Genomic DNA, 27,243 nt, shown 5'->3' on the forward strand with positions numbered 1-27,243 from the left:
CCGCACGCGGGAGACGCGGGCGGGGCGCGGCGTCATCTTCCCGCGCGGCTCGAGTAGGTGGGGGGGGAGGGGAAGGAGGCGCATGCGCCCTGGGGGCGGGCGCTGAGGCGAGCCGCGGACATGGCGGCAGCGGCCGGGGCGGGCCTGGCTCGCCGGAGTCGGTGTGCGGTCACCGGCGGGGACTGCCCGCGACCGGGATGGCCCGTCGGGGTACCTGAGCGCAGCAGCGACCCCCTCCAGCGCTGGCCTCTCCTCGCGGTCCGGCCGGCGCACCTCCTCTGTCAGGGCCGGTGGGAGCAGGCCCAGGAGGGCAGCCGGGACTTGCCTCTGCAACCGGTGCATCCCGTTACGAGGCTGCAGGATAACCCCTGCGTGACCGGTTCCCTGATGGCTTCCCAGCTGCGTGGGCCTGCAGCTCTGTCTGCTCCTGTGAGGCCAGGCTTGTCTGCGCCGAGGCAGCCAGGGACGTGGCTCCGTGGGCTGTTTCCTCCAGGGCTGTACCAGCAGCAGCAGCTCCTGCCCTCAGCTTCCCCACCGGCCATGTGTTCCCTTGCCAGCACAAGCTGTTTTCATGAGGCTACATGCTGAACTGGGCCGGTGAGCTGTTAAAAAATAGACCTGCAAAAGAAAAAGGTTATATTTACCCAGGTCATTTCACTGACTCTGTTACTGCAGGGGCCTGCAGACAGGGAAGAGCATAATCTCCAGTGGTGCCACAAAGAAATGTGTGTGTGGGCACAAATTTAGAATGATATCTGTAAAGATGAAGCAATATTTACCACTTCTAGATTATTCTCCAAGATCTCTCTTAAGTTCCAGAGGAATGTCTGTAGAGCCTGGATAAATGTCTATTGAATTCTTTTCCAGCTCTGCTCAGTTCTGTGAGCTTTTTCCAGAAAGGAATGTGCTTTTTCAACTGTGTGGCCTCCATGTGGCAGCACTTGTATAAACATAATGTTGGAGTACAGCTGTGCTTAACTGTAATGGTGCTGTCCTCGTGCTGGCTGACTGAATTTCTTCTTTCTTGTAGGGCGCTTTGAAGCCCTGTAACTATCTTATAGATGGGACTTTAGCATAATATTAGGTAATTAGGATCATAGTAACCCTCAAAATATCCTAGTGAGAAAATATATCCTGTCTTACAGGTGGGAAACTGCTGTTCACCAAGTCCATAAGGAAACACAAGGTGCTGGATATTGGCTTTCCCAATGGTTTAACAAAGGAACATCTTTCTCCTGCTGATCCTGTGCTCTCTCCAGATTGACAGTAGGTAAGAGACAGTCATAATCCATTTGGAACCCAGAGCCCCATTCCTCCTGCTGACACATGGAGTTTGCCAGCCAGCTGCAGAAATACGTTTCTTTGGCACAGTTCCATGCCCGAGTTATTCACAAATTTGAAAAGCTGCAGCTGCAGATTCTTGTTGAGAGCCCAAGAATCTAGGAGAGTTAAATCACTGTAGCAAGAAAATGTGTCCATTCTGTTCAGTGGTTCACAGCCAAAAATAAAAAACCCTCTTACAATGGCAAACTTCATTTTTCTGACTCCTGCCAGACCACTGTAAAAAAGACTGCTTTTGACTGAGGGCCCACAAACTGCTGCTCTTTCTCCCTTCCCAGTCCCCACCCTTGTACCCCATCTCCTTCTGTTTTGAGCTGAACCACAAAACTACAGGAGATGATGGAGGTTTACATCAGGTTTGGCTTTCCCTGCTGCAAGCAGTTGGGAATCTCATTGCAAGAGTTCCCTCTAGTGGTCAGCGATGGGGAGATGAATAAAACCTCAGTGTGAGGAGCTACTTTTGCTATTTTTAGGCTGGAATGATTTCTAGTTCTAAGTTTCTCTCTGACCCTCATTATTTGTAACATTGCCTTTGCTTACTTACGGCTTCTCCAGGTAATGATTGGTAACCTTTCCTAAATTCCTCTTCCCTCATGTTTTTAGTGCTTAGGCAACGCCCTCACTGTGCAGTAGTTTGCTACTATTGACCTTTCTGCACAAAAACTACAATAAAGGTGGAGCCCTTCTGCCCAAACCTGCATTCCTGTGCCGGCCTTTCAAAGGCAGAGGATTGCAGCCTGAGATGAATGGGAAGGAACAACAGAATTCTTGGCCACAGTTTCAGAAGACTAAAATTAGATCAGTTTGTAATTCTGAAGAATTCACTGTTAAAAATTTAAACAAGATTTTGAAAGAAGTTGTAAGATACCAAGAAAAGATTCCAGTGACCTACCTGAGAGTAAAAGCCCCACCAGTGCAAGCTCTTTTTCACAGCCTGATTTTCCTCTCTCAGTGCAGCTAAACTTGATTGTCCCTGCCAGTTGGCCTAGAGATGATTTTTCCTAAGGAGCACTAAAACTTTGGCAACTGATCTAAAACCACAGTTAATCAGTAGAAAGTTTATTGCTGAGTTCAGTGAGTGAGTCAAAATCCTGCTGAGCAGAGAGGGATGTAATATGGTTCTGTAACATTGCTTTGACCTGGGCAACATTCAAGGATGTTAAAATAAAATTAAGGAAATAATCTGTATTAACTGAAGGCTTCATCTGCTTTCTAATAACTGCAGTGTTATAGAACCTGGTGTCATATAACCCCGTTCTAACCATTACTTTGAAGGGGTTGTTTTCTTAAATCTGCTTTAGATCATATATGTCAATACTATTTCTACTTACAGAATGAAAACTAAAAGGAGGAAGAGGTCCACCTTTTGGTTTCTTTTCTCCGTGATCTTGAGAAATAGCATTTCTGCCAAAGATGTGTTTCTTCTTGCAGTCATTTCAGAATCTCAGCAGCTGTCTATGTCCCGTTACTGCTCACATATTCACGTTATGTGTATTCGTATGTGTGTCTGGCCTCTGCCATAACTGTTCACATCTGGCTTGGAAGTATCAGTGTGTCCGTGGTTCCTGCCAGATACCGGCTACATGATGTCAGCACCAAATATAGCACACTGGGGAGTGCAGCTGACATTAGCTGTTGTGTAAGGACCTCTACACAGGGACTGTTAAAAATAATAAGCCTGGAAAGTGTGACTGGTAGCAAGAAAATATATTGGTCCTGCTGGATTAATTATAAGGGGAGGAGCCTTTATGTTACCAGCCAGAAAATTTCTCCATGCCATGCTGGAAAAGTCAAAATTTGTTACTGAAATTTGCTGGGAAGTACTATCAATTCAAAGGAAAGGTGACATATCACAGGGGATAGTTTTGATGGTTTTGGTCTGAAATTGTACGAAATTGAGGAATGGAGCAGTCTGAAACCAAGCAGGACAGAAGGGTCATGCAGCCTGAGAAATAGTAGGAATTTCCACTGAAATCAGCTGGATGTGACAACCAAGGGGGTGGATGAGCTGAGCAGGTTAGTTTAAGGTGACCATGAGCTGCAGATGTGATGCAGCTGAGAAAATGCAGATGCAACTGTGGAATTTATCAACTGCGGTGTCTCACTGTGGAGGGGAAGTGCTGATACCATTGACCAAGGCTGTACGGAGCCCTCAGCTAAAACACGGTTCTGGTCTGCTGTGTCCAGGGGAGATATAGCTCAGCTATAGAGATGAGGATAATTAGGGGAATGAAGAATTTATTTCATGGGAATGGATCCAAACAGTACGACTTAGCCCAGTGAAAGGAAGGCCAAGAAGAGATGACTTCTCTGCTAGGATAGCTTAAATTCAGCCCAAGAACAATAGGATACAGATTTGCCATGAATAACCTAAAGCTGGAAATTAAGATTTCTTTTCTCTGATGTGTAAAAGTGCAGAAGGACCTTCCTATAGAATAGAGGGGGGGAAAAAACCCTAGTATTTTCAGAGTCAGATCACTCCAAAAGTCATTGTAGGAAGCAGAGCCCGCGCCAACAAGGTCTGGACCTTACAACCCACCACCTCCGTCTCATTCTGTATTCGTACGCATGTATTTTTTCCCTGCGACTTTTCTGCTTGCTGTGACTAATTCTCCAGGCATAGGGGAGCACGTGGCAGCACAGTGGCTCATGTGAAGGGTCCTGGGGATCCAAGGCCTGCTCCTCATGCGTGGAAGCTCAGGGCTGTCCAAGGGGGACAAGCATTCCAAATCTCAGCAAATTCACAACAGAAAAACCCACGGGGATCCCAGGGATACCAGCCGCAAGCGCCGCCGCTGCGGGGCTAGGGGAAGGCGCCGCGCCTGCCCCTTTCGCCCTTCCCTGGGCGCCGCGGGGTCAGCGCTGGCCCGGGCGGGCCGTGCGTGGGGAAAATGGCTGCTGTAGCCCTCTGCCGATCCGTAGCGCTGGAAGACCGCCGGAGCCGCGCTCTCCCCCTGTCTCTATGGCCCTGACGTGCGCCCTAGCGGGCCCTCGGCGCCGCTCCTGTTGGTAGCCTTGGGTGGCGCTCTATCCGCCTTCGTGTCTCGGTGGCGGCGGCGGTGGCGCTCTGTGCCGCGGCGGGCCGTCTCGCTGGCCGGGCCGAGGGCGGGCCTGGCGGAGCCATGGCGGCCGTGCGGGGCCTGCGGATCTCAGTGAAGGCGGAGGCAGCGGCGGCAACGGCGGCAACGGCGGAGCCCCGCGGCCCGGAGCCGGAGCCTATGGAAGTGGAAGAGGGCGAGCTGGAGACCATCCCCGTGCGGCGCTCGCTCCGGGAGCTCATCCCGGTGAGGGGCGGGCGGCGGGGTCAGGGGCGGGGGGGCCGAAGGGGGGACCAGCCCCGGGGAGGAGGCGGGGGCCTGTGAGGGGTTTGGGGGCGTCGCGGGGGGAAGGGGCGTCGCGGGGTGCCCGCGAGGGGGCTGTGAGGGGATTTAGGGCCGGGCGCCGGGAAGGGGGGCTATGCGGGCGGGGGATGTCCGAGGGGAGCGTGGGAGGAAGCGGCCGGGACGTGCCTGGGGGGCGCAGGGGGTGAGGGAGGCGGTGGGGACGGGTTGAGGGGCCGGTGTGGGGCTGGGGGCGGCGGTGTGAGAGGAGCGCTCGGTAGCGGGGACACGGGGGCCACCCGGGGAGGTGTGGGTTGGAGGCACTGGCGGTGCGGGGCTTTGAAGAGCAGGGCTTGAAGGATTTTGTTTGGTTTACGCTAATTGCCCCGGATAAAATCTAGTGAGGACAGCTTTAATACCTAAAAAGTGGGTCAGAGTAGGGCTAAAGTCCTAAGCATTTTTTTTTTTTTTCTCTCTCTGAAAACTTCTGTAGAAATTATTGTAGAAATGAATCTCTAATTAGCTGATTTGCCAACATGCTTTAGCTCCTACCAACTATGTGGTATAAGAGACAGCACCTTACTCCACTTCTTTGTGCTCCATGAATCAAACCCAGGCAGTGTTTTTTCACTTTCAAATAACATGTCTATTTTTTTTACTGTTATAATAACTCTTCACATTCTGCTGCTTCAGAGGAAGTTTGACAGTGTTGCTAAGAAAAGGGGTTGGATTCTGTGCGCTTTGCTATTTCTCACGTGAGACTGGATTACTTCTTGTAAGAAGTGCTTTAGCCAAAATAATTATTGCAACACAGGTGTAAACAGCACATTTACACCCACCTGGTGATGGTCCTGAGGCTGCCAGTGCCAGAATGAAAAGGTGCCATTGTTACATAGAACAAACAATGGAAGAGATTGAGCTGAGTGACTGGTCCCAGTGTATGTGGGGTTTAGTGCAGTCTTGCAAATTCAGCAGACGTGACTGATGGAAATGAAACTTGTGAGGTTTTTTTTTTCCTACATTGTTCTTAATATTTACTCTATCAATAGGTTTGTATAAAAGAAGTTTATGTTTTATTGCTGTTCTTTGGAAATAGGTTGTGAAATAATGAATGGAAGAGGGATAAAAGTTGCTTGTTTAACTGTGAAAAAGGTTTGGTGTTCTGACTTTGGTTGTGACTTAAAGTTGTAATTGGAACTGTGGAAGTCCGATATCTTTATGATTTGACTGTTAAATCTGTTCATGTTTTCCAAGGAGATTATAGCTGAAATTAAAATTTTGGAAATTTTAATTAGAAAAGGTGTTTAATCACTTCCACTGCATTGCTGAGACAGAGTAAGTAAAAACCTTAGCAGTTGCAGATACAGAAACTAAATATTGCCAGAGAAAAGAGTCCTCATACTAAAGGAAGTTTGGTTCATTTGATGTGCTTTTAACTTCACTCACATCAGTGAGAATTATGTTTATATACTTCTTTAAGGATGTAGCTTGGAGTATGGATCAAGGAGAAGATGATGGATTTCTTGTAGAACTAGCCTTTTTTTTTTTTTTTCCTTCCCCAGAATAGCAAGTTTGTTGATTTCAGTGTTCCTGAAGATGTCATCACCATTTTGCTCTATTTCAGGACACTAGTAGAAGATATGAAAACAAAGCTGGAAGTTTCATCACTGGAATAGATGTAACCTCCAAGGTAATTTTTGCATTATGGTTCTTCAAAGTGTTCTAATTGTTGCTGCTGTGTAGGCGGAAGCATTTTATTTCTTGCTAAGATGCATGGAAGTTTAGCCTCATGTTCAGATAGCTGGTATTTTTCAACAACTAGAGAATTCTTCTTTTGTTGGTTATGCTTTGTTTCAGGATGTGATGTCTCCTGTAAGCTGGAAAAAAAAGCATTTTTAAGCCACAAAATTTGTGAAGTTGCAGTTTTATGAATCTGCATCTTTGATTTTGGTAATTATTCACATGCAGAAAAAGCTTTTATACTTTCCCAGAACTTATAGTCTTGTTTTGGGGCTTTGGCACACAACTTTAAAAATGTTTATATTGAAATTGCATTGGTGCCACTCTGTTGCAAAACAGAGCCTTCTGAGTCACATCAGCTGAGTTTTTTCTTCTCTTATGTGTGTGTCAGGAAGAACAACAAGTGCTTAGCAGGAAAATCTAGTTTTGTTGCCTTGTGTCATTTAAGAGCATCACATTATTTAAGACTTGGCTTGAAGAATGTGAACAGCTGTTGCATTTAAATTTAATATTACATAATTCTATGGAATTTCAGAAACAATCTCACAGCTCATATCTATACGTGTAGTATTGAATTGGCATTTTTTTCATGTTGTGTAATTGACCACTATACATAGCATCTGGTAATGGAGAAAAAAGCATTTAGTTTTCTGTATGCTTTGTAGTACTGATAACATTTTACATATTCAGACAAATATGAATCCCCACACCAGCAATGTGTTGATGAAAGAAACGTATTCCCATTTTGCATTAGTGAAACTCATCAAAAACTTACTAAAGAGCACCTGATGAAGATTGAAAATCAGCTGTTTTGGCTTCAATATCTAGCTTCTGTGTATTGTAATTCCATAAAGAACTTGAAGTTACACTGGCAAGGAGAAAAGTGTCATCTTTGGTTGTATTCCTTAATCATGTAACTTTTTTTGAAATTGTATGACTTTTGTAATCATCATGTAATAAGGTAACTTTTATTTAAAAAGTCTTAATGAATGTGGTTAAAGATGTTTGACAATTTTTTAAAAATAGTAAAAAGCACATGTTTATTTTGAAATATATAATTGGTGGCAGTTTTTGCTTAATTATGGTTTATGTTTCAATTTTGACTTGGGTTAGTAAGATCTAAAAGTCTATAATGTTTCTTATTAATTCTATAGAATAAGAAGCTTATTCCAGTCAGTTCCAATACTTGCACAATATCCACATAAGATGTTGCTTACAGCATCTTGTAATGCTTACAAGCTACTTTAGAAATAGCTTGAATTGCCAAACTAAATAAGATCTTTGTAGTCAGCACTCCAGCTGGTGCTCTCTGAGCATGGCAGCGCATGCTTGGAGAGGTACTTCTAAAGACAACAAAATTTATGGTTTTATGTATGTTTTAAAACAGGTGAAAAGTCTCAGTAATCTTACAACAAAAGATGGATTTTCCAGGTGGAGGAAATGTTTGTTTCAAGAGAGAATTTATTGAATGCAGCCTTCGTACCTTCATTAGGAAGGAAAAGATAATCTTACTGTTCTGTTCCATCATAGTGGCTAAGCTGTAGTCCAAGATAGCTTGTTTCCTTTGCATCTTAATTCCCGTTATGTTGCTGGACCTATGTTAAAACTGAAGCACAAAAAAGTTTTAATGAATCATTTTCACACTCTGAATCATACAGAACTCTTCAAAATTAACAGCATTATTAATACAGATTATTGCTGTCTGGAAGTTCTGTTTTAAGTATCTGGTCCTTCAATGCAGCTTGTTTGGAACGCTGCTCTGATTTTTGACTACATCATTTCACACTTTGCAGGAAGCAATTGAGAAAAAGGAGCAAAGAGCAAAACGTTTTCATTTTCGAGCTGAAGTGAATCTTGCTCAAAGGAATGTGGCACTGGATCGGGACATGATGAAGAAAGGTATGAGTTTATCAAACAGTCAAGAAAAAAGATGCCCTTGTATACTTACTCACAGTTTCTTTTGCTCAATTTCTACTATAACACTTCCTGCATTCCCAGAGGTTTTTCCAGATCGTTGCCAAAATAAATCACTTCTGTTTTTTTCACATTTTTGTCACTGCTTTTTAAACTGCTTTATAAGAATTATCATTTCACTCTTTGTTTTATCAGTGCCAGAAAGAAGACGACATTTTTTGTGTACCTTATCTACTGTTGGCAACAGTACTTAGTGCTATGTGTCAAGATTCACCTTTGAGATCAGACCTGCTTTAAGAATCTTTAAATTCTTTAAAAAGGCCCAGAATACTGGTTGTGTACTAGTAGAGGACTCTGTCTCATGTGCATGAGATCAGATACAGTGCTGCACGCACAGAAAATCTGGGCTCATTGCACATGTGCTCTAAGATGGCAATGCTGGAATGCAAGCAGATTGACTGGGAGGTGTGTGCTTAGCAGGTTGACACTTTTGGTATCCTGTTAGTTCCCAAGACTTTTTTTTCAAACTGGCAGCTTGAACCCATTAAGCTGCGCCCTATAACAGCTCTCCATCAAATGATGGTGGAAGTGCTTTGTACGTGTCTAGGTCGCAGGCCTCAGTAGCATTCTGCCTCTTCAGTATTTAGCGAATGTACTCTGGTAGTGTTTTCAAAATAAATGTTTTTAAGGCAGTTTGATCTCCATTCAGTACCTGCATCTACCAGTGCTCATAATGTTGCAGCCACCTTTTCTTCTTTTTAATTCTCAGCTTATTAAATTTTGTATTGTAGAATAATAATTCAAGTTCTAGTCTTTTAGATCAGCATACATCATACTTGCTTTTTGTGAGCTCCCCTTTAGCTTATTTAAAATGTTTGTTTTATAAACATGCATGCTACTAATATAAAAGCTTGTTCTATAGAAATGAGTACTACTTTTATATTTCTTTCTCTTCATAGCAATTCCTAAAGTGAGACTGGATACAATTTACATTTGTGGGGTGGATGAGATGAGTACACAGGACATCTTTGCCTATTTCAAAGAGTATCCTCCTGCTCATATTGAATGGTTAGATGATACATCATGTAAGTAAACAGTCTTTTTTTTCTGTAACACTTAATCCTTTTTATATTAGTCTTAGCTCTGCCTCACATTTTTTAGTGGCTTTTTAAGTCACTGATATTTATCTGTCTCAGTTTCCCAATAATTAGCCTTAGTCAAAAGAGATTTTGAAGGAAATAATTAATAACACATGGTGAAAATCAAGCACACTGTCTAGCTGAGTATTTAGAAGAAAAATGTCTCACTTGTAAATGATGGAACATCTTACTGTTACACAAATTACTGACTGATGAGGAAGCCAAAGAAATGCATCAGTAGCCAAAAGTGTGGCCAGTAACCAAACTGTCAAAGCAGGAGAGCCGCTGGTGTGGGATGTGAATGAGTTCATTACGAGTTAAAGTGGTATTGTTCAAAAACTGTGGTCCAATTAACAGATTTTGAAGTAATGAATGAAGATAAACTGGTGCATAGAGAAGAAAAACTATGTAGTGCTTAGGAAAATGGAAAGGAGAAAACATCTAACCAGAAAGAGATGGTTGACTAGCTGAAGTTATTGGAAAGAGAGAGCATAGAATAACTTGCGAGTCTCTAAGCGAGGGGGGAAAAAAAAAGGTCTAAACATTTTGTGTTGCTTACAAGTAGGTATACTACCTACGCCAAAAAGTGTCACGAAAGATGAGATTCTGAGAGAAGATTATTGAAAAGTATCTGTGTGCAACTAGGCAGGTTGGTATGGTTTTGTGCTGGAAAGGAGCAGACTTGTTGCCATATTCATTTAGTGTATTCTTCACTAATGGAGAAATTAAAGTGGGTGGAGGAAGGTGGCAGCTGGATGTGATCTACATGACTGGAAAGGGAGTGTAAATTCACGTTACAAGGGCTGTTTTGCAGAGTATGCATGCAGTGAGATTGTCAGAATGATATAAAGTTGTTGACAGTTGTGCTTTCCTCCATGATATTGAAGATTGTACAAGAGCTGTTTGCCCAGCCCAAAAATGGCAGTGGACCTACACTTGGTGAAAATGTTAGGAAGAAGCATTGTCTTTTCAGCATAGATTTGTGTCACAGCATGGCAAAAATATGGGAGTTCCCAACTGAATTACATCTCAAGGTGTCTTAGTTCAAAGGTGAATTGAGACAGCGTTCTGTGCTTCAAACTGAGGAACGTAAAATCATAAAGGCTTTGAAAATTGGACATGTCAGGGGCAGGCAGGCATACATACATGAAAAAGTTATTAGCCAGACTTTGAACTTAGCATCTGGGTGCTCTTTACCTTGTAAATCTTGTGGGTCCAAGTAATTTAAGAGATTTTTTTTTTTATTTTGAGATGCTGTATAGTTTTTAGGATATCCAAATATGTTCATTGTTGTCCTTTCCTGAGTTGCTTAATGGCACAGCAGTAAATGACACTTGTAGCTGTATTTGTACCTAATGCATCCCTGGAGAAAGCTTTTGTTCAAAATCTGTTTTTAAGGATTTTTTTAGCTCTTTCAATTTCAAGAATAAATGATAATTTATTATGCCAATAAAAGCATTTTATAGACATTAAGATCTTCGTGCTATCCCTTGATACTTAAAGCATGTACATGAGGCAGATGCTGAATCTCACTGCGTTTCTAAGTGCTCTAGAAACTTAGTCATCATATTGTTAATGTTAAATTGGTAATGTTAATTGTTAAATACACTATAACCTCTGCAAAATGTTTGAACAGTCTGTCCTATTTTTCTGCATTTTGAAAAAGATAACAGGATTCTGCAGTAAGGTCAAAGGTAGTGTTAATTTACCAAACAAAAAAAAATAAAGGCTTATTTCATAGCATCTTTGTTTTGATCACTTTTGTGTGCTAACACATTCACAAAATACATTAGCCCTGATTCAATATCCTAATTCTCTGTGCTCAGGAAGTAGTCCGTGATGTATATGGTTATACATTTTGGTGACTTTGGTTTTGATCAATCATTGTGCATTTTTTGTGAAGTGTTGAAAGCTGCGTGTCTCCCAGCTTATGAAGTGTGCTAAATAATGTCTTCCCCTGCAAGAAATATATCTGATTACTTTTTTGTCATGTTGTTTCATAGGAACGTTTCTGAACTTTTGTTAATATTTTATCTCTAGAAAGGAAGTGTATGTAACTGCTTGTTTCACAATCTTTTTTGTGTGTGTGTGTGTTTGTGTGTGTATGTCATAGGTAATGTGGTCTGGCTTGATGAAGTAACAGCATCACGGGCCCTAATAAATATGAGTTCCCTGCCTGATCAAGAGAAACCAAAAAGCAGGGAAAACAATGAAGAGAAGACAGCTGAAAAAAACAAGAAAGGTAGATGAGTTATACATATATAGAGATGATCTAGTAAAATCAATGACACTTTAAACTTGTGCTTGGGTACTGCATAATATAAGTTACTGAAGGAGCTTCTATCATATAGTTTCAGGTAAATGTATTCTGCCACTTTAAAAAAAGGCTTTCATCTTGGAAACCTTTTGAAGAAGCTGCTTCTTAAAAGGTGGGTTGGAGCTAGACCGAAAGCAATAATTCAGTCCATACGGAGCATGTTAGGTGCAGGGTCATATTCAGATACGATGTTTATAGTGTTACAGGTCGCACAGAAATAAGTCTGTGTGACGTACTACAAAGGAGGTAGAAGTATGGATTGTAAGTGTGTGGAAAAAATAGGTGTAAGAAATTGTCATATTCCCTGAAATACGACCGTTGATTGCTTTGTTTGATACAATGCCATCCTTTACCATGTGTATTGTTAACACTGACATGCCAATGTATCACTTCACCACTGTGCATATCGTCTCTAAATATGGCCCTTATACTTTTAGAGAAGAAGCACACTGAAAGGTCAGTTATAATGGAGCAAAGCAGCGACACACTTTGATGTTGTGATGAATCTGGTACCTGCATGCCTGAATTTTAAATCCATTTTACTTCTATGGATACAAGTTGTAATCTAAATTCCTCCTGCATACACTTATTCACCTGTTCATCTGGAAAAGTGGGATATTAAGTAAAGTTCAGACTCTTCAATTACATCTTAAGGTGCAAGCTGCATACAGATATACTGAAGTATTTTGGCGTAGTTACATTTCTTTTTTAGATAAGAATTTGGGGGTTATTTAGATACCTAAGGAAGCAAGAGATATTACTGTAAGAAGTTTACTATTAAAAAAAAAAAGTGGTTGAATGTTCTCCCTGATAGAATTTAATTATTCAGGTTTGAATTTGGCTAATTTATCTTTCTGAATTCTCTCTTTGGTGTCAGTTTGGTTAATTGTGCTTCACTTTCTTCTTTGAAATTGGGTATAGTTGTTGAGATCTGTTGAAGAGCTTCTGCTCTCCATTGTGAGTTGTCAAGTCCATTGTTGGAAGAGATTATATTTCAGAGTTCTTTATCTTAAGTTTCCTTAGTCTTATGTAGCATCTATAAAGTACTCTGAGATCTTTGCATGAGAAATGACACTGGTATGTGTTTACAGTTGTCAATATAGACCAATTTTTTTTTTTGAGGAATATTTTTTAAAAAAATTCCAATCACAGTTTTCCCATTGAAAAATCTGTGCTAACACTTTACAATTTAAGTAGTTCTGGAAGTGTCTACTCTTCTGTTAATTATTTAATTTTGAAATTAAGTCATGGAGTTGGGGTTTTTTTTTTTTTGAGCTGTCTCAGAAACTTTTAAACTTTTGAATGTTAACCTATTTAACATCTTTAGTATTGGATACTTATGGCATTTGTTTTTTGATTGTGGATACTTATGGCATTTTAAAGAGAGAGAGGAGGAATTAGGCTTTTGAGTGCCTTTTAAAATCTTGCCCTTGCTGATCTGTCATAACTTGAAATGCAGTACAATTTCATTTGTTTTTCAAAGAATTAAATTTATAATCCATGTGTGCTGCCTTAGGCACTTATCTGCACAGGGGCTGTCTGGTTAATGTTATTCTGTGCTCATGCATGTTTCAGATTTCTGTAGACGTTTACTGTTTTGATTATTCTCCAGGCTGCACAGAAGAATGGATAACATCTTCAGTTTGATTTCAGAGAACGTAGGTAGTGTTAATGAAATGCTACTGACACACTAAAGCGGAGACTTTTTTCCATTTTCTTTTTTCTTTTTAGAAAAAACAGAGGAAAGTTCTGATGATGAGACAGAAGAAGGTGAGGTTGAAGATGACAATCCAAGTGATGTTGAGGTCAGTATAGAAAGAAAGAGAAAGCACTAATATAAAAGTTTTGCACTGACTGGTGTAAAGTCCTCAAAACGTTATAGTTCTAACTATATGCATTCTAATTAATAATTTAATTATCAAAGTAGATTGGATGGAGAAATGACAGGAAGAACAGATATGCTGTTGGAGAGACTATCCATATAAAAATGCTTTGTGAAAGTAGATTTTGAGGGATGAAAGGGCATTCAGCAACTAAGAGCTTGAGTGGGTGCTCTTTACTGGTGAGAGAAGACACGAAAGAGAAATAAAAGAAGAGACTGAATAATGATCTAAAGGCAGTGCTCAAAGGGACAAAAAGCATTTAGGCTGTCCGTGGATTTATGTGGGAATGGGCATACACATTGATGTTTGGTCAAGTTAATCTTTGATGGCTGAATACGTAACAGGTGTGATTAATTTTTCTTGAGGGATCACTCAGTAAACACTCATACAGGTCATGGAAATCTGAATTTTAGTCTGTATAACACAGATATTGATTTAAAAAATGCCTTTTTCTCATTGTGTGAGGGCATGAGAACCTGTTAATGAAACCAGTTAGAAATTAAACAAAAAATAAAATCAAGTATTTGTTTTTCATTGTCCAACTCAAGTGCTATTTATTTTCTGAATTTCAATCAGTATTGTAGTTTCATTTGGAAATTATTGGATTTAATAATCTGAGATAATATTATGAAGGAAGAGAAGGAATACTTTAAATCTTTAAGACAAATTACTTAAATTCATACCAGTTTGTCAGGAAAAAGAAAAGTTCTTTTGAACAGGATTTTAAAAGTGACTTTCTTAACAATCAGTTGATTGCTTCTTGTTAGGCAATCCATTTTCATTCAACAGTAATTTTATTTTTGAGTCCAAAATACCTTTTTTGCCCCCCAAAGTTGGATGCCCTCTCCCAAGTAGAAGAGGATTCTCTCCTGCGTAATGATCTTCGCCCTGCCAATAAACTGGCTAAAGGAAACAAGCTATTCATGAGATTTGCTACTAAAGGTAAATGAACAGCTTAACAAGCATAATGAATTGATTGCTTGTTGCAGTTTTATTTGTTGACTAATTAATGACTCAAATGACCTAATTTTTATTTGAAAAATTGTTAGTTTTTGCTAAGTATTAGGTGTTAAGATTTTACAATAAATATACATTTAGTTTGTGAATTAAATCCAGTTCAAGTTGTATAAAGATTATTGTTTATAAAATTTTATTTTGGGCTCAACAGGAGGCATTCTTCCTGATACCGTAGAATAGGTTTTATGATGCCCTTCTCCACAAAGGTTAACCTCACGTTTTATAAATATGAAAGTCATTTGAGATGATTATGAGGTATTAGTGGAAATGGTCGCTGAATATAGTTGAGACAGTAAATCATGTTTATGAGTGAAATGAACATACAAATTATTTCTGGGCTGTGTGAAAAGTGACATATCCATAGAGAATAGAAAGGTCGGGAGTAAGGTAAGTATAGCCTCCAGCAGTTACAGTGAGATGTAACGCATTATAAAGCTGATACGTAGAAAGTCAGAGTGTCCACTGAATTAAGTTTCTGGACACAAATAAAACTCCGGTGGGAGGAGAAATTTCAGAGGTGGTGTCAGCAAAATTGCATCCTTCATAAGGGAGATTGAAGTAATATTGATCTGTAAGACACATTCAGTCTTCCTTTCATTCTCTGTGCTTTTAGCTGGATGGTTATTTATTTTTACATTAGCGTAGTAAGATATATTCTACAGGGGAAAGATTAATTTATGTTTTTTCAGATGATAAGAAAGAGCTGGGAGCTGCAAGGCGAAGCCAATATTACATGAAATATGGCAATCCCAATTATGGAGGCATGAAGGGGATTCTTAGCAATTCTTGGTGAGTATTCTTAGCAGTTCTTTGAGTACAGGATAGAAGAATTGGAACATTGCAAGTACTCAGACAGGATAGTCTAAAACTGTTTAATTTGTAGGGGTTTTTTTTCTTTCAGATGTAGATGTTTAAGTGTGAATCACGTTTTAGCAAAGTGACTATGAATTTGCAAGGCAAATGTTTTCTCTTGAAATTAAGGAACGTTTATATTCAAAACATTCTGACAGGACAGACTTCTGGCATAAATGTATTTGTCTGCTATTAAAGGGAGTGATAATTGCATTTGCTTAATCTAGGACTGGATATGGCTCATTCATTATGCCTTTTCTGTGACAGAAATATCCTTTTTTATGGCGTTTCAGGAAACGAAGATACCATTCACGTCGAATCCATCGGGATGTGATAAAGAAAAGGACACTCATTGGGGATGATGTTGGCTTGACTCCTCCTTATAAACATCGTCATTCAGGTAATTGATGCCAATATGTAGAACCTGTAAGGACAAGAGCTGGGAAATGAAAGGCTGGAAAGGACCTTAAACAATGTCTTGTCTAATCCTTTGCAGTGCATGAAAGTCAGGTATACTTCTTAAAAACAAACAAACACCCCCTCCCCCCCCCCCAAAAAAAAAGCATAATTAAGGTACATTTTAAGGTTTTACAAGCAACAGCTGAGATATAAACTTCATGCTGTTCATTGGCTTACCAAATCCTGCTACTTCTTATTTGATGTTTTTCTTTTACAAATTTAGGACATAGGGCTGTAGCATCAAGGGGGAAAAAAAAAGAAAAATCTCCTTAAACTTTGTGGCAATTTGTCATATTTGCTATTTCAATTCTTCTGTTGTTTGAAATAGCAAGCACTATATATGGAACAACATAGCTAAGAAAATTCTATTCATCAGGCTTGAATATCTGCAGATAGCACCTAGGGTAGTGGGTGTGCGTTAGAAAAATAATTGTTATAAAAATCTTTGACTGGAGAAAAATGTAACGTCTGTAAGTTTCATAATATCTGAATAGCCTCTTAAAAATACAGCCATGGACATATCAAATCACACTAAAGATTTTACATGTTGATAATGTACTGTCTTCTGGAATGATGTCTGCACGCTGCTGATAACCAAATGTAAGAGGCTGATTTATATCTAAATCAGTATATATAATAAATTCAGACTAATGATGTGTGTGCTCTTTTTGGCATTACTGCTGACAAGACTAGGAGGGATTGTACAGCTTGCACAGCCAGCAGTTGTCACATTAAGCCCTGCCAGATTGTAAGAGTTGTTATGTTTTGTTCAGGAGGTATGACTTTGGCCTGCAACAAGAAGCAGTTAGACTATATATTCAGTTCAGTCTTGTACTTCAGCAGTCCTCTGAGACCATGACCAACATGGATTTGTTTTCTGTCATGGTGATTTACTTCCACTTAGGCTATTCTGTAATACAGATTTCACTTAGAGTATTTTGCAAATCTCTCTCTTTAGTCTTGAAGAGCTACATAATAGGTTCCTTATGAAAATAAGGATCGCTTATTTTACGGCATTCTTTTTTGCCTTGGTTTCAAGGTACTTTATATGAACAGTAGACTTCAGTTTATCAGAATGTTTTGCTACAGGCCTAGTAAATGTTCCTGAGGAGCCTATTGAGGAGGAGGAAGAGGAGGAAGAAGATCAGGATATGGATGAAGATGATAGAGTTGTGGTTGAGTATCGTGATGAACTGCAAGCTTTCAAACAGTCTCGAGACCGCAGCGCAGCCAGACGATCAAGTGCTAGTGCATCTGATTCTGATGAAATGGACTATGATCTTGAACTGAAAATGATATCAACCCCCTCTCCCAAAAAAAGCATGAAAATGACAATGTATGCAGACGAGGTGGAATCACAACTGAAAAATATTAGGTAAAAGGTTTTTTAAAAGTATCAGTGAAAAGGCATTCTGAATTTAAAAAATATTTAACTAAATAAGGCATAAAGTTGGTTCTGTTCAGGTAATTATGTCCATATTTGAGAAGGTGGTTTTGAACTCTGAAGAAGTGAGATAGAATGAATGATCAGTGTGACTGAAGATATCTAGGGTCCATAGTGCCAGGAGCTGATAGTAGTTTAGGGAAGATGACAATGTCAGTCACAGTTGTATATATGAAAAGTTCTCAGTGGTAGATGATAACTCTCCTTGAAATCTTTCCTTAGATGACTCTTCCCTTAAGACTGATGACAGCAGGTCTTAGCGACAGACCTGTAACAGCCTAAAGATAAATGGTTGAAGCTACAATTTTAATTTTTAGCATAGTTTTGTAATAGATATTTTAATGAAGAAATACAAAATACTGAAAGTGCCGATACAGACTTTTAATTTCAATTAAATTTTTTTAAATATTGCTCCTCTTACAGATTTCTGTAACTCAGCATTATGATGATGATGAAGCTGAAAGTCAAATCAATAGAAATTGATGAAAACAAGCACAATTAACTTGTTGGTATCATAGCTGGACCAGGGAGAAATAACTGCTCTTTCTCTTTTCCCTTTGCTCTTCTCTCTTTTCCCAGATAGAAAAACAACCCATAAGTATTGATGTCATTATGGACATATTAATAACCTACGGTGTATGTAATTTTAGTTAAAATAACTTTAAAATAAGTCCCTTTGGTAGTACAATTATACCATAGTTCATTATAATGTGAACTAACTCTTACAAATTCTTAAGTTGTTCATTTGCTCTGAATTTTGACCCAGAGGCATTGCTTTGGAGAGACAAACTTGATGTTTGCCTTGAAAAGGATACGGAGGTATTCACATGATTGTTGTTAGACTCAGGATTCTGACTAGAAGACGTGCTCTCTTAAGTCATGTTTTTACCCCTGTTTCTCAGTAGAGAAATCTTGATTTTACTGTTTTCAGAAGTGTAATTTTATATACAAGAAGTCTTAAGAACTATGCTAGATTTAATGTAAGGGACTTTTGAATCTATTGTTATTTTATTTAGGAACTCTATGCGAGCAGATAGTATAGCAACCAGTAATGTCAAGAATCGGATTGGCAGTAAAGGATCGTCAGAGAAAGTTGCAGATGTAAGACTTCTATTAGAAGAAAAACGTCAGAACAATACTGGGCCACGTCAGCCAAACAGCATCGTAAAATCAGGTAATTTTGAATTCCTACATTGTGCAGAGTTATGACTGGCTCATAAAAATGGGTATGTTCATTTCACATCAGTCCTCCACTGTAACTTATAGACCTGAGGGAATTCTGTGGAGCAGCACTTTCTGCATTCATACAGTTAACTTTCCTCATTGAGAGCCAGAGCTGGGGATTGCTTTTCGGGAAACACAAAGTACATTTAAGTCAGAGAGTGCCATTTATTTTTATCCAATTTCTTTGCCTGTGTGTCTGTTTCCCCCGCTTTGTCCTTTTGGATTTAGTTACTCCTTGAGGCAGAGAATCTGTACCTGTCTGTGGGAAAATACATAGCACTTTTGGGGGCTTATGTACAAAATCAAACTTGAGACTCTAGCTACTTATGTGAAAGTATTTGTATAATGTGAGTATGAAGCTATTTTTTATTTGGTAATTATTTTATTTTACACTTAATTGACTGTTTCTTTTTCGGACAAGAAAAGTATATGTAATTTCAGCTATTTCTGGTGTATCCAATGGTTGTCTGACAATGTAAGATACTCCTTTACATCAGTGCAATGTAGAAGTTGCATTAGTATATTTTGCCACTTTTGTGCATTTTGAAGCTTTGATAACTTGCCACATAAATCTTTCAGTTTCCTTTGCCCTCTTATTTCTGTTTGAACTTTCTTTAAGACCAGGAACATCAAGCCAAACCAGGCAAATGTCAGAATGCATGATTCACATCATGGATTAATTATCAATACATTTAGGATTCTTATGTTCTGGTTTTCATTTTATTCTGCAAGATATTAAGCAATATTAGAATTCTAAAGTAAGTTATTTATTATCTGAAAAGAATCATTGAAGACATACCAGTTTTCCTGTAACCATACCTCATGGTGGATACATACCACTCTTTCCGCTCTTGTGCTGCTAAACTAGAAGTGCAGCAAGCCATGGAGTAATTACTACTTTTTTTGGTCCTTTGGACAGAACACAGCCTGAAGACATTTAATGTCAAAATTATTGGAGGGAAAAAAGAAAAGGGGGGTGGGGGAGGGAATCTAGATAAATTGTATTGCATACATTTCCAGGACTGAATACTGAGCATGAAAGACATAATGAAAGGAATTCAGAAAAGATTAAAAAGAAGGTCACCTCTCTGGTTGGAAGTTTTACAAAGTGGGTGAAGAACATAAAATTAACTGGCATAACTAAACTGAATTCAGCGTGTGTTTTTTGTTTGTTTGTTTTTTGTCATTTTAATCACTGAAAATATCCATAGATGTGCGGCAGAGATTGGGGAAAAGACCACATTCTCCAGAAATTAAACCTCAAAGTAATACTTCTGCTCCTCGTCGAGAACCAATATCAGATGTACACAGCCGGTTAGGAATCCCCAAACAAGATGTAAAAGGCCTCTACTCTGATACCAGAGAGAAGAAATCAGGTTAGTTTTGTAGAGAAAATGTGATAATACAATCCCTTTGATTTTAGAGTGTAAGAGGAATTTCAACTGAAAATCATGGAGGATGTTTTGTTGAGTGAAATTGAAGGCAAATTAATAAATGTGTGTTCAGACCTTTGAAGTCTGCAAAAACTTAAAAAGCATTTATTGCAAATCTAAAGGGTCAGACTCTACCCCAAGAGATACTGATGCAGCTCACATAAAACATGATGGACTATATATATTTCTCAGGGCAGGTAAAAGTCACCAGTAAAAAGGGTTCTTTTGGGGGAGAATTGTGGCAGTAGAAGTATAACTACACAAAGAACAAGGGAATACAGTGTCTAAACCAAACCTGAACCCTGCTCTTTTTCCTAATTTGAACACTATACAATATTATAGTATATTACATTATTTTGCAACTGTGTTAGAGAGTTATCAATTATTAGACTGACACAATGGTAATTAGTTTTCCACTGGATATGGAAAGTAACTTTCTACTAACACATCCGTGTCCATTCTAGAAAACTTCATGTGGACTCAACTCATAAATTTTGCTTATGCTAATTTTACTAATGCCTTTTGCCTGCACAGTTCAGCTTGTTACTGTTTACAGTGTCACTCATGTAATAGCTATATTGGTAAAGCATATAAAAGTGAACTTTTTTGATCTTTCATTGAAATAAGCAGGGATTTCTCTAAATATATGCAGGTAATTTGAGCTGAATAAGACAGCAATATGTTTATATACATATGTTTAAAAGTAAAAGCATACTTTAAAACTGTGGTCAAAAGAAGACAGTAAAATAAGTGTGATACTGGCACTTCAGACGTGTGGCATTCTCTGCAAATGGTGTGAATGAGGCCTTACTGAGCCTCCTATATTTTAATTTCGACCACTGTTTCAAAGCATAGTTCCGTTTCAAACATTAAGGTGGGAGAAACTGAAGTACCAGGAATTTAAGGGGATGCAGCAAATTTAGGACTGGGTTCTTCAGAGTTCTTCCAGAACCCTTAGTCCTATCATTTTATGTGGTTTCTTTTTTAAAGCTTTTTTTTTTCTTGCCGCCCCCCCCCCCCCCCCCCCCCCCCAAAATCTAATTAGGTAATTTATGGACCCGCTTAGGATCTGCTCCAAAGACACAAGAAAAGACTTCGGATAAACCTGAAAACTCTGTGGCATCTACGGAGGAAGATGATTCAGAGCTCCAGCGGGTTTGGGGTGCTCTCATTAAGGAAAAAGAACAATCTCGGCAAAAAAAGAGCCGATTGGATAACTTACCATCTCTACAAATTGAAATCAGCCGGGAAAGCAGTTCTGGATCAGACACTGAATCATGATGGTTTTTACATCCTCATCCTCAAGATTATGACTCTGCAATATGGCAAGATTTCCTTTGCCCAAAAGCTGGACACTGGCAAAGACTCTGCAGTGAAGGTTCCAGAAGTGTCTCCATTCCTTTTATACGAAAATAGAGATGCGTATACCACTTGAAACCTAAAGCAATCGCGTTTGTCTGCAGTCTGTGGTTGGCCCTGTGTTATGTAGGGCATTGACATATATGTTTATTACAGCAAACTTGTAGTTAATTCTAGCAAGACACATTTCCCCAAGCTTTGAACTTAGAAGAGGCAGAAATACTCTGTATTTTTAAGAAGACCTTTTTGTTCTTAATATTTGTAACATGACGTCTTTTAACAAAATATTTTACACAGTTCATCCAAAGAACAGGGCATTTCATAATCAACATTGCCTTGCCCTTCTGGCTGTTACCAGCACCTTCCTTTCCTCCTAAAGTAATAACAATAATGCTTCCTGGGTGGGCAGCCAGCAAGGATAAAGCATAAAGGGACTGTCACATCCCCTTCCTCCAAAATACTGAATGTAAATCTAAGTTAATTTTTTTTTAGTACAGTAAAGTTGCAAATAGTATTCAAGTAGCATCATTGCTCTCAAAGAGTTCCACTCGTTTCTTTTGGTGATATTATGTTCTGCTGTAGTAGAGTTTGAGGTTCAAGACTGCAAAGTTCGATGTCTGAGAATTGTGCAAACTCCTGAGAATTTTTTTTGGTTACATAATGAAAAATTGTATTTCTTTCAACTTAGCTGTATTATGTTTTGAAGAAATCTAACAATTTAAAAACTTACATTTTTATATTTGTGAGAATTTTCCTGTTGGCCACGGTGAAAGCTATAGTGGTGTTTCCCTATGTGCTGTTTAACTATATATGTATATATATAATTGAAAGAGAAAAGGAAGACTATAGGATCACTGTCTCATGTCAGTATTTTTCAGTGTTCTTATTGTATAGTACATGTGGATGTGCACATGGTTGACTTGTTACATTCAGCTTTTTTTACCCACATACCCTTCCTAGGTAGGTAAAAGGTTGATCATTGTGCAGCTGCATTTTTTTCTTCCTGTTGCCTATGGCATTTATTTTGATTGCCAATAATTCTCAGTAAGAAATAATGATAGCATATCACATTCTGGTAAATTGAACATGTGGCAAGAACATTGCCTGCTACGTTTTGACAGTCTGAAAAATTGTCTGCATTGTCCTGATTTCCGAAGTTCCCTCAGCCCCAAATGTCTGTGAATACCTCTTCCCCTTTCTGCTTTTTTAACAAATGTTTTCTTCTTTTTCTTCTGTTTTTATACTAAGTTGAAGTTGGTTTGAGGCCTCACAAAAGCAAGGAATCTGCAATTAACTAACTTTATTGCTTCATTATGTGTGAGAATAGCAGCATGAAAAATGAAAGGTGCAGTGACTAGAAGGGCAATCTGAGGACTGACTGGGCTTCAAGCCTTATTATTTTCTTGTGACACTCACCCTTGATTTTTGTATTTAATTATTGGATCTATAAATATGGCTCATAGAAATACTGTTAAGAGTAAATGACTGCAATGTCTGATCACTGTAATAATTCCTTTTAATGTGTGCTTTCATTAATATCCCTTCTAAAGCTTTAAAATAGAACCATACTTATACTGAACCTGTTTTTCAAGATCCCGATAATTTTATTTAACCGGTGTCTTTTTTTCAGTAAACTTTTGTGTTGCATTACTGCCTTGAATCCAGTATGACCTCCTTTTTTCTGAAAGGAGAAGGTAGATACGAATCATGGACCTGCTCTATGGCGACAGGCTTCTGCGTTGTTGTGAACCCTTGCATGTTTTTGAGCTCAGCAGCTGTTTGTGGTCTGCTGGTAATGTTGCTGATAACCACTGTGTTTCCATGTAAATACTCATAATTTGAGTCTGGTGAAGGACAGAGACTAAGTGGTGTGCAGGGTAAAATGTGAGCAGAAAATGTCTTCAACTGATATAAAAAGATCTGAACTAAAGGATGTATGAAATCAAGAAAACCAGTGTAGATGCCATCTTGCATCCAAGGAAGAGGAGCCGTTAACGCAGGATCTGCCTTCCACTTAGCCATAAACATGCCTTACGAATGTTCCCACATTAGTAGGGTCCATCGTGTTTATGGTTTGAGGGGAGGGGTTTGTGTGTTAAGGAGAACACAGTAGCTTAATTGCAAGAAAATAGAGGTTTACTGTTGAAGGGACTTACAGAGAATTTTTTTGTAATTGAGCGCTTGCCTGTGTTTGCTTTTTGATGATGTGTAGAGAAGCCTTTGAAAGGTGTTTGCTGGTGTCAGGAGTTGTAGCCTTAGTTACTTGAATATGAATTGCTGGGTTCTGATCATTAAAAATGAGCACTAGATCTTTAGCAAATGCTTTTTCCTGCACGTAGTTAACTGAAATCTGTTTAACCTAGAGAAAGATTGCATAGTGTTTTTTCCCCTTCCTTCTCTTTGTGGTCAACTTTTTTGCTCTTTACTACTGTGTTTTTGGTCTTTCACTAAATCCTCCATGTGTTTTCCAGGCTAGACAAATTACTATTTTAATGTAAGGAGCAAAAGTAAGTAATTGAATCTTCTTGCATAGTAAAAAGGATGCAAGTCCTAAAAAGGTCACCTTCGAGTAATTTGATGTAGAAATAAATGTTCTGATACTGAGAAGTGCAACCTATGTATTTTACTAAAATGAACTCATGTTGATAATTGGAAATTGAGTTTGGTCTTGGCTTTTGCTGGAGCATATGCTATGGAAGAACTGTCATGAATTTTAGGTGATTTATAAGACCACACTAATCATTCTTCTAGAATGGTTTTGTTTAAAAATTTTTTTTTTCTTTTGCACACGGTTCAGGTGATTATTTTATTGCACAAAAGCGCCTGGCACGCGGGTTGCAGGCCCCCCCGGCAGCTCTCTTCCCAGGCGGGCCGACCGGGCCCCGTCTTCCCTCGGGCTCGAAAGCCAAGGTTTTTATTTGAAGATAAATACATCAGCTAAGTCACTAAGGGGGGAAAGAAAGAAAGCAGAATAAAAATTATTTTCAGTTCTGGACAAAGTTATAATGTGAAAAATATTATGTCTTTTATTTAAGTAGCTGATATAGTCCTAATAAAAGTGGCCTGAACTTTCCGTGGCCTATCCGCTTTTTGGGAAGGTGTGCCGTGCCAGGCGTGAGGCCTAGTCTTAGTGACGGTGCCCTCGGCCAAGCGGGGGCTACTTCGAGCCCTTTTTAACCAGTCCCCGCGTCCTGCCCCCCTCCTAGGCCCGGCCTTGGCGCCGGGAGCCCTCGGGGACCAGGCGGCACCCGCGCCGGAAGGGAAATGGACGGCCCTGCCCCCCCCCAGCTTTTCACGGTCAATGGTACGTCCTGTCCCGCGTAATGGTACGCTCGGCCCCCCCCCGCCGCAGGGGTGGTACAGCCCAAGCCTTTATAAGCGGCCGCCAGAGCCATTCGCGCCCTTTCGTGCTCAGGCTGAGGCGGCGACTGAGGCGGCGACTGAGGTGCAGGTAGGCGGCGGGGCGAAGGAGGCCGGGGAGGCCGCGGCCCGGGGGGTGTCCGGGGCATTGCCGCTGTGGCGCTGCCGAGCGTCTCCGCGCCCCGCTCCCCTCCGCGGGAGGTTCTGGGCCTCGCTCGGGGGGAGCCCGGGAGGTTTTGTGCGGCGCGGCCTGCAGGCCCTGCTGCCGGCGTGTGCCTGAGAGCGCTCGGCGTTCACGCGCCTGTGCGGGTTTTTATTTCTCGGTTTAAAAACTGCCCTTAGGGTAAATGCAGCATGGCGAGCTGCTTAAGGGGGACTTCTAAATTTCTTGACTGAAAAGTGTTTATAGAGGATTGTTGACTGCTAAAAATCCTTCGGTGCTTTTTTTTTTTTTTTTTTTTGCCCCCCCCCCCCCCCCCCGGTAGTTTATCATGTTATAGAATTACCGCTGAAGAGTATTATTATAATGCTTTTTTTTTCCCTCCCCAGCAAAATGTTGACTTGAAGCAAAGAGTAAGTTAAACTTTATCTTCTACTAAGCTGCACAAAGTTATTAAGAATGTTCTAAGCCTTTACTTATTCGTGATATAAGATAGTTAAAAACCGGGCTTTAAATAGAAAAAAAAAACCTAACAATTATGTCAGCTTAAAACTAATTTTACGTGCCATGAACTTACAGCGCTAATGCTTTGTATAAACAAAGGGGAAAATCCACTCTTGAAACACAATCATTGTTTAGTCTTGAACAAAGTAATGAAATACGAGAGTTGTTGGCTGTTGATGATGATACCCCTGAATAGGAAGTGCCGTCAGATGCGAGAACTGACGATAACCTTCTTTCTTGTCTGAAATACAGCTACTTGCATGTGGAGTTTTAGTTGTCTGGAAATTTGCATGATAGAACTAATCAGGCAACTTTTATCTGTGTTTGCTTTCTGCAAAAAGTGATCTTTTAGTATCCATTGTGGCTTAAGATCTGTCTCTTTCACTTATGCTGCAGAGTTTGGTATTTCCAGAGAAATGGGACACCTTTAGCATGGGGAGCAGGCAGCTCCCTGAAAATGGCACTAATGTGAAGGTAAGTGATGAATTTCTTTGGGCCGCGTAACCTTTATACGAGATGGACTAAAGCTGAGAATGAGTGAGGCTTATGGGCTGCCAAGAACTTCAGAAGAGTATTTTGTAGGTTCAGTGTTCATAGCTTGAAACAACCTGGTTTCCCTCCTCTGTTCCTCACAATTCAAAGCCTGTAGCATTCAATTCCAGGAATCTATATACTTAGGTATAGCTTGTAGGCATCTGCTGTCACATACTAATTGTTATTAATATCTATTAATAGATGTAATGGCTCTTTACAAGTCGTGTCGAAGGAAGTGAAAATGCAAGAGCAGGAGATTCTTCTGGGTGAGTTTAGTATTCTGTGTGCTCTTAGTTCATCTTGATGGTTTTTGGCCACAGTCTCAAAACGTTACCTCTCATCGGCCACGTTTCTGTATATTCTTGACTTTAAAGGTGTGATAAGTGAAGTCCTAGGCCAAAAATATTTTATTAGGCTAACACAGAGTAAGTGTGTAAGCATGGCTGTCTTCTGCACTACAGTTTTGTTATTGGTACTGTAGAATTGGAAAAGGGATAAGATACTGTTTCTGGTAAGAACGTATCAGTTTATCTAAAGATATCATATGATGAAATTAACCAAAAATTGCTGGAATTACCGGCAGATTGACTGGTGGTGAGTCAAGGTTTTTTCTGATGATATCTCTTACATTAACAAATAGCTTAATATTTAGTGTTGCACTGGTAATTTATCCGTGCTGTTGTATTGCAGGTGTTCATGCTGTGAAAGCTTGCTTGTCTGAGGAGGAAGAAATCCACTAAAATACGCAAGTGACCAAGGGAGTAGTCATCATAAACTCGCATATTTTCCTGTCCTAAGACTTTAAGAAATATTAAAAATTATCCTGTTGTGTGTATATTAAAATTATCAAAACACGTTATGTTTGGTTCTGTGTGTCATTTTTACTGCATAAAGGAGTGTTTTATTAAAACAGTATTGTGTCATGGAAAAAAAAAACATACTGGACACTCATAATTTGCTATAACATGGTAAAGTAAATGTATACACAATGCAGTATAATTACTGCAGATAATGTAAATAGATTTTAGTTGTATAAGTATTCTATCTGGTGTTTGATAATTTCTTGCTTTAAACAGTTTAAACAAGTGATACTAATACTGTTGCTTTGCCATAGAGATTAGGCCTTAAGTACCTCTGCAAGGAAAGCAAACATTCCATATGGGACAAATGCAACTATTACTTTAGCTTGTTGGAGGGTTGAAATTTCTTTTTCATTATTTTGGCCTCAACATTTTTGTAAGTC

At 39.6% G+C, this 27,243-nt stretch overlaps 1 protein-coding gene, 1 long non-coding RNA gene and 2 other non-coding genes across 4 annotated transcripts; all 4 read left to right on the forward strand.

Moving 5' to 3' along the window:
• Positions 1-4,400: 4,400 nt before the first annotated feature.
• Positions 4,401-23,102, forward strand: NCBP3 (nuclear cap binding subunit 3). The gene is made up of 13 exons (XM_064523324.1): positions 4,401-4,625; positions 6,286-6,351; positions 8,195-8,300; positions 9,275-9,400; positions 11,568-11,696; positions 13,503-13,576; positions 14,488-14,596; positions 15,361-15,460; positions 15,817-15,923; positions 17,072-17,357; positions 18,443-18,600; positions 19,862-20,026; positions 21,129-23,102. The coding sequence occupies exons 1-13, from the start codon at positions 4,464-4,466 to the stop codon at positions 21,362-21,364; spliced, it is 1,824 nt and encodes a 607-aa protein (XP_064379394.1). The 5' UTR covers positions 4,401-4,463; the 3' UTR covers positions 21,365-23,102.
• A 1,712-nt stretch (positions 23,103-24,814) lies between these two features.
• On the forward strand, positions 24,815-26,859 carry LOC112986339 (uncharacterized). The gene is made up of 5 exons (XR_003259987.2): positions 24,815-24,893; positions 25,352-25,375; positions 25,863-25,940; positions 26,202-26,266; positions 26,691-26,859. It is a non-coding gene; the product is annotated as an uncharacterized LOC112986339 (long non-coding RNA).
• On the forward strand, positions 25,639-25,713 carry LOC112986411 (small nucleolar RNA SNORD49). The gene has a single exon (XR_003260001.1). It is a non-coding gene; the product is annotated as a small nucleolar RNA SNORD49 (small nucleolar RNA).
• Positions 26,543-26,617, forward strand: LOC112986412 (small nucleolar RNA SNORD65). The gene has a single exon (XR_003260002.1). It is a non-coding gene; the product is annotated as a small nucleolar RNA SNORD65 (small nucleolar RNA).
• Positions 26,860-27,243: the final 384 nt, after the last annotated feature.

Source organism: Dromaius novaehollandiae, chromosome 19, assembly GCF_036370855.1.
Source record: "Dromaius novaehollandiae isolate bDroNov1 chromosome 19, bDroNov1.hap1, whole genome shotgun sequence".
Classification (NCBI taxonomy): Eukaryota; Metazoa; Chordata; class Aves; order Casuariiformes; family Dromaiidae; genus Dromaius; species Dromaius novaehollandiae.